Source organism: Olea europaea, unplaced genomic scaffold (assembly GCF_002742605.1).
Source record: "Olea europaea var. sylvestris unplaced genomic scaffold, O_europaea_v1 scaffold2259, whole genome shotgun sequence".
Taxonomy (NCBI): domain Eukaryota; kingdom Viridiplantae; phylum Streptophyta; class Magnoliopsida; order Lamiales; family Oleaceae; genus Olea; species Olea europaea.
This window is the reverse complement of record NW_019240643.1, coordinates 15,418-23,493: the sequence shown is the minus strand read 5'-3', so window position 1 is coordinate 23,493 and position 8,076 is coordinate 15,418. Positions and strand designations below refer to the sequence as shown.

At 34.6% G+C, this 8,076-nt stretch overlaps 1 protein-coding gene across 1 annotated transcript; it reads right to left on the bottom strand.

Moving 5' to 3' along the window:
• Window positions 1-2,388: 2,388 nt before the first annotated feature.
• Window positions 2,389-8,066, bottom strand: LOC111381119 (AT-hook motif nuclear-localized protein 1-like). Its single transcript, XM_023004861.1, has 5 exons — window positions 7,680-8,066; window positions 7,324-7,391; window positions 4,242-4,373; window positions 3,323-3,478; window positions 2,389-2,910 (listed from the first exon to the last, which is right to left on the bottom strand). The coding sequence occupies exons 1-5, from the start codon at window positions 8,023-8,025 to the stop codon at window positions 2,656-2,658; spliced, it is 957 nt and encodes a 318-aa protein (XP_022860629.1). The 5' UTR covers window positions 8,026-8,066; the 3' UTR covers window positions 2,389-2,655.
• Between the last annotated feature and the right edge of the window lie 10 nt (window positions 8,067-8,076).

Below are 8,076 nucleotides of genomic sequence, written 5' to 3'. Positions count from 1 at the left end.
ATAGGTATAAGAAAAAAATTTATCAACGCGTTAATAAGTTAAACTTTTATGCAAAAGAAAATTGTTGGGAAATCAACATCCTTTCCTTACACGAGTGAAGCTTCAGAACTCGGGATTAAATCCCGAGTTTCAATCCAGGTCGAGGTGGCAACACCTTGGCCGTTGATCTTCAATCACACGGGACCCGCGCCATTCACATCGGGGGCCGAGGTGGCAAAGCCAAGATTTTATCCCTGTTTGAGCAGCAATTTCCTTCTTACACATCTATTTAGATGATCAAAGACGTAAACACAAAATACAATAGGGTTACTCCATTTGTAATATAATAATAGGAAATAAATCCACACTTTAAAATTTCACTATTTAACCACTAGGCTTTATAATGTTTATTATGTTATTTATTGAAATCGGTTGTATGAGTTTAATGTTCAGATAATTATTGAAAGCGTATGGGATTGTCGATAACTAATAAATTAGTGAGTTGAGATTATCATTTCGATATTATCCAGAGAATATATTCTAATTATAGTATACTAATTTTCTATCAATTTCGATGTAAGTAACACAAAAGAGATGTATGATTTGGTATTATTCTAAATTATGCTATGAACTATGTAAAATGCGGTGGTTTTTATCAAATTATGGAATGAATGTATTGGATGTTAGAATTCATCTATTGGCATACATTTCCAATTCTCAACTTACGTTTAGGGTTGTTCAATTGCGCTTTACAATCAATAATCATATGTTGTATAACTTTCTTTATAAGATAAATCGAACATATTTTAAGCATGATCCGATCCTATTCCTAGTCCAAATTTATATGCGAAGACATGAATTCAATCACACGACTATCTAATAAGATTGTACATGCCACAAATATTATTCATAACATCTAACATCTAATATTTGTATGTCAATTATGCATTGTTCTAAACCTATTTTGAATTTCTCAAACTACAACAGCCATTAAATTATCTAATTGATGATCAAACAATCATATAACACTACAATCATGCATAACCAATTAAGACAATTGACAAAAGAATCTACTAAACTAATTGTCTTTAAATTAGAAAGAAATAATCAATGATCTTATCTTCATCCAATACAATAGAGAAATAAGTCTAACATGTTCGAATGTAAATTACACAGAAGACTAAAAATAAAAATCGCCCGAATAAAGAACAAGAGAAGAAACCTTGAAAAATCAACTTCTTGTTCTTGAATATTGAATTCGAGCTCTGAATCTTCAATTTCTTGTGTTAATTGCACCGTAAACTCTTGCTAGACTTCTTCTCGATGTCATATGTTTTAAAGATACGATCTTGATGGCCCCCAATAGGTTAAACAGAGGCTACAGAATCATTCCATAAAGAGTTTAACTTTAAAAGGAAAATCAAAATTTTAACCTACCGAGACGCTCATGCCTGGGCATGAGTGTATGGCTTGCCCAAGCCAATTTTGTTTTATCCTCTGTAAGGAAGGCCTTGTCCATCTTGGGGACCAATTTGCCACAAGTACGTTTGGGCATCGTCAATCTCTTTCATTCCGTTGTTTTCTACTCTTGTTCAATTGACTCCTAGGACTCTTCAATCTTCGACAAGAGGCCCGGAACAACTTTTGCGTATTTATACTTTAATCTCCAAACTTTGAATTTCTTGCTATTTTGCTCCCTTTTGTTCATTTTCTCCAATTCTACCATTTTCATCGATCTTTATCTAGCAAACACAATTTACATAAAATTTAAGTCATATTTCATCAATCTTTCCAACAAATACTCTAATTTAAAGATCTAAATAAAATGTACAAAATATACTTATCTTTTAAATTAAGGAAGAAGTTTATTTAACTCACGAAATGCTTATTAAGTGATGCAAGTGTAGAAAATATTAAGAAAAGGGGAACTTGATATTATTAATTATTATTATTATTATGACTCATTATGCCACCATTTGACCCTCATTTTTCGGAAATGAAAATAGGTGGAATAGTATCTTTTTGAAAATGAATGGTTGAAAAAGAAATTTTTTTTTTATTTACATGTAATATTATTTTATAAAAGACTGTGTGATTGAAATTAAAAGAGAAAAAAATAAAATGTAATATAATGAGTACCAAACGAGAGCTATGTCTAGCAACATGTAGCAAACATTCTGATGCGACTTAATAAAGGTTGCAATGGCTGCTTTGATTATGTTTTTATTAAGAGCTCGTTTGATATGATTTTTAAAACGTCAAAAAATTGATTCTGAGATTAAAAAGCTATTTTTTGACATATTTGGATAAATTTTTTTTACTTTTTTATTTTTTTATTTTTGAAGTGTTTTATCTTGTTAAAAGAGCTTTTTAGAGGAAACTAATGTATTTTTACAAAAAAATGCGAGCAAAAACAAAAGCTCTACCAAACCGCCATAAGTTGGTCTTATATTTTAATCTGCCATTACAACCCAAAGTTGTTACAAACAAAGGTGTTCTTTCAACATAGCTCTCTCCACGATTCAACTCTCCTTTATAATGAACACTGACAAGGAAAAAAATGATCGGAGTAAACTAAAGCGCGATGATCTGTCTTAGCTGGCACAATAATTGGAACAAGATGAAGATTTTGAGGAGTGCAAAAACTGGAACTGATTGCTGTCCATGAGATATTATTTATCCCTGCAAGGATATATTGATGTCCGTCGTGGACTTGCTCGAGTTTTCTGCAGTTGGAACAGCCCCCAAATTATTCGTCATGACTGTAGACTGAGGCAGAAGATTGCCTGTGTCGAAGCTCTTATTCTCTGCATCGAAAGAACGAGGAATACCAACAGGGATTGATGCATTGATATTCAATGTGGCTTTTGCTTTCGGCTTCTTGGGTTTTAGCTCTGGGTCGCCGCTTGGTAGAAAACTGCCCACAATCACCTGATATAAATTTGGGGGGAGAGAAAATGAAGAAGGCTACAAGAACAAACAGGAAAACTTATACATCATGTACGTCTTAAATCAGCATAATTTGCCCGTTTTGGTACATCCCCGTTTGCACTTTTATTCCCAACATCGGTTTTCTTGGTATTAAACCCCTCCTCACTTTCACTAACAGGAGCACACGGTCCATATTGAGGACTTCTGTTGAAGATACATTTAAGTTGATGCAAAAAGATGAATCCCACAACCTTAAATAAGCAAACAAAGGTTGAGGGTAATTATGTGGAAATCCTGGGTCCGCCATTGTTTGATAAGGAAAATATATCCACAAGTACTTTCTAAAATCTTACAAGCAGTTGAGGGATAACAAGAGAGGCAAAATTGAAGAACCAAATGGAAGATGAAATACCTGTACAGGACTAGCAGCAATCATCAATCCAGCAATCAGACCTCCCACAACACGACCATCAGGACTTGCCAAAGAGGTGCTCATGATGCCAGATCTTGGGTCTTCCATGTCGAAAGGAGTAAAAGATCCGGACAGAGAGAGAATTTCAAACCGACCCTACAAGTGAATCATAGGAAGAGTCCCTCACGTTACCAAATTATACAGTACACATGAACTTGGAAAGTAATAGCAGAATCCAATACCATCATGGGAGAGCATTGATTTTGAACTGATGGGGTTACTTAGGTTTGAAGCCAACACAGATAAATGTCGTGCATTAGACACATAGAAGAAGTTTTAGGAGAATTTAAGGTAGAACAAGAGCTTCCAAATAGAAGTCAAGACTAAAAGACAATTCTGCAGAAACTTATCAAAATATAAAATGTCGGAAGCTTTTGGAAAAATTAAGTTAGCTCAATGTGAAGCCAGAAGGGTCATTTCAGGAATCCCGCAAGGAAGAATATGAAAGTTGTATACTTGTCATGGAACTACAGTCGGAGAAAAAACTATTTACAAGATATGTCGACAAAGGGAAGGGAAAGTGGAAATCTGAACCAAGTTATTAAAGATGAGAGTCAAACCGTGTTTGTTTGCTTTGTAATGAAATGAAATGACAAAAGGATTGGGTAGTAACTTCGAAAAATCATGCAATGAAAGGGATCATATAGATACTGATTTGTCTAATTTCACTGCAGATAGAATGCTAAGAAGTTCGCTTTCAGATTTAAGAGTGAAGGAAAAAGATCTGCATGTGGTTCTGATTGATCCAGAAAAGCCTATGAATAGTACATAGTAAAGCGCTATGGTGGGTGCCAAAGAGAATTGGATGACATAGAGAAAGCTACAAGAATTCAATGTGATAATTAGATCAGCGGCATACCTCATAAGTCAAGGTATTCCCAGACAAATTAGGCTGCCGAAGTGTAACTTTCGAGATCAAACCAACAGCGGAAATTATGCAAATAGCTCGAGGTCCTTCTAAAGAGAATGACATAACCTTATTTGAAACATCCTATGAAATAATAAAACTAATTAGAAACATTATATGTCTTATGCACCAATAGATAAATGTCATAAATGGAAATACCAAAAAGCTGTTGTAACAGATTTTTATCCAGCAAACTGCAAGTTGTGCCTGTCTAGACAATCAAGATGGAGGCTATTAAATTCCTTGGATACTGATCACTAGTGATGTGTTAATTATGTCAAGTGCAGTCACACATTAAGTTATTGACAATAATGTGCTTTTTAGTTTTAATATACAGCCTTTCCTTGAAATTATACAACTGAATTATAAAAGTTAGAAATCTCTCCCTCTCTTTGCAATCCTCCCCCAAGAACCAAACTCAACAAACCAAAAAGAAAGGCCAGAAGCTCTATTCTATCTGCAGTAACAATATCTACAACAATAGTTTTGAGTTCCAACTCCACTTTGCCTCGAGTGTATTGAGATGCTTATTTTAAAGAGTCAAATGGTCCCAAGTTAAAATAGAAACAATGAAAGAAAGAAAATATAATAGATTAATCAGGCCCAGAAAACTAAACATGACAAAATTAAATTAAATGAAAGATATATGAGGCTAGTGTTAAGTTGTGAAGCCTAATTATTGACGTTGTATAGAGCCAGCATGCGGATCAACCTCCATGATGAGGTCACCATGGGTTGGATGGGGGGCGTCATGCTCATCTTCCCGAGAGATGTGGGAGGCAGAGCCTAAAACCAAAATTTCATAAAGTATATTAGGAATTTCACACTTGTAATTTCGGTATTGCTTAATTTGTTTTATAAATAGGGAGCCGTCATTATCGTTTTTTATTACCATCATACAAGAAAGAGGTTAAAGAAGATAGCGTGTACGATTTTACAAGCGTACAATTGTCTCCTGTAAACTTCTTTTCATCATAGTGAATTATTACAGCGATGGAAGATAACGTAGTCTCACATTATTGCAAACCTCTATGAAACTTGAGCATTCTTGTGTCTACAATCTTTCTGTGAACTTATTGCTCTTGATGGTAGAATTAGGATTTCCAATTTTCAACAGTTGCAGAATTAATTTAGCAACGGTTGTTATGGGATTGGGCATGGAAAAATAGAGAGATTATTGACAACCAGTGGCTTTCTGAGTCCAAAAGACAACATGAAGTGAAAGGAACGTCCATATAATAAATGACGAAGAATGTCATATCTTATTAAGTGATAGCTATGCAAGGGATTAACAAAAACATGAACATTTTAACAAACATGATAAATGCAAACATTTCTCGAATTTTGACATCTAGTTTTTTTCAACAGATCTAATAGGTATCCATCTGTGCATGAAATTATTCAAGAATTAATTGTTGGGAGGCGATCACAAGACATTTTACTCACCAAGCTTCAACTTTAAGTTTTTTCAACCACTAGAACAATGCCTCAATGTCATTAATGCCATAGTTTTCCATTTGACATCTAGCAATATACACAAAAACTAGATTTATATTACATATCCAAAATGTATGTTTTGAAGTTCGACTTTGTATTTCACTCAACACATCTTGTTCTTTTTCCTCAACAATCTACTTGATCAACAAATTACTACAGGTGTGAGATACCATGATCCCATGGCAGATATTCAGGAATCCTTACAAGTTATATTCAAGTATAAGCTATATATCACACAGGCAACTATTATGTAGTTCACAATTAACAAGTCAAGTTGTGTCTTTGGGCAACAAATCAACCATGCATAATCTGGGGCTTCACGATAAGGTGCAGCTACAAGTTTAGGATAGCACGTTTAGCTAAGCTTAAAAGGTGATTTTAAGCAAAGCCGAATATACTCTAAATGCTGCATTGTGTGTATGGATGGTTGGGGGACACTCAAATCCTGTATCTCCCAACTTGTATTAGACTGTGTGAAGCCTATATAATTTAAAATGTACACTTACGTATTTGCATTAGGTTGTCCTACAATCTTACAACATATAAAGGAATTTTATGGAGCTGTTTCGTGGTGAGAACAGACTGATAGGAATAATACTATTGTAATCTACTTCTTCATAGTGAAACCTGCAGCAGCAGGTCACATCACTCTCACACTGAGGGCTGGGGTAAACCACTAGGAATGTGCTCTTCTGACTTCATTTTCGTTATTACTACTATTGTTATTGGGACTAGAGTTTACCCCCAACATCTTTAACCATGTAAACATTAAGAGTATCTCTAAGAGACTATATTTTTAAAGAGCATATTTTGTAATTTAGAGAGTATCTATAAATTTAGAAAATAATTTTTTTTAAGTATTTTGACAGATTCTTTATATTTAACACTTAAAAATTCTATTACTCTAAAAAAAATATTTATTGTTTTTCTCTAACTTTTATTTTCACTAGCTTCCCTCCAAATTATTACATTATGTTCCTCAATTGGAAATTGAAATATTTTGAATACATTTAATTATAGAGAGTGTGTTTGACTTTCTAAATTTGGAGAGCCAAATTCACTTTTTATTTTAAAATGTTAATTTAAAAAATCTCATGGAGCATAATTTTAAGAGTTGAATCTTTAAAATAGAGAGCTTACTATATTTAAATAGTCTGTTGGAGATGCTCTGACAAGGGTGTCAATGATTTCACACAAAGAGATGGCGAGATCCAATTGTTCATCCCAGGTCTAAGAATTGTTTTAGCAGTGCACAAGAATGTTTTGTGTATCCCACTCCAACATCAACTATAAGTAATTTTTTTTATCATAGACAAGCCAACTACTTCGGATACACAGCTGCATATCATGCACGGGGCTAATGAGCTAAGGTGTTTAGGTTCTCCATTCCAATACATATGTAAGGATATTTACGACTTCTGTGCAAAAGGCAGTACCAACTACCATGTATAGAGAAAATGCAAATGATCATGAAAACAAAATTTTACCGAATTAGATCAAATTAACTTCTGATGTATCCGAATCTTATTAAACTTACCTCGCCAGTATCAACAGTGAGAAGGTGGGGCAAAAAACTTCCACCAGTAGAGCATGAAACCCATTCACCTGGCAAATATAAGTAAAGAAAGAGGCATTAGAATATTTCCGGCTCTGAATCACAAATAGTATCATCAATGAGCCTGACTGAACCCCAAGAAGCTACAATTGCACCAATTTAATAAACCATATTCCTGAGACAGTGGAGCAATCATTATTACCCCTAACCAATTTATACAGCAACTATCTAGATTTATAAGCTAGTTTTCACTACATAGCTATAGGCATTCTCTTTCAAATTAACCACTATACAATCTTAACTTGAGAATAAAATACTGTTTGAAGAATTGATATTACCTATTTTTTCTGTTCCAACTTTAATCTTATGTTTTTTCTCCGAAACAGTTGGCCTGACAACACTGGATTGCTCAACATAGAAGTTGCCCGAAGCCGGTGGAGCTGATGATGATATAGGTGTAGGTGAAAGCACAATTCGAGCAGAACCATCAGGTCCATACTTCCTGGGACGACCTCTCTTCTTCTTCTCTGACGTACCGGACAAGCCTGTGCTTGCCATGGATGGCGTCATGGGCTGTACACTAGTGACTGGAGTTGGGTTTTCCTTCCACGGCGGAACATGGTAGCCTGATGGAGCTTCAGGAGATATTACAGTCACCCCTGAAATTCCTTCCCTTGACTCCATGGTAACTTTACCCTGATTCTACAGCTGCAAAGGCAAACTAATTGACATAAT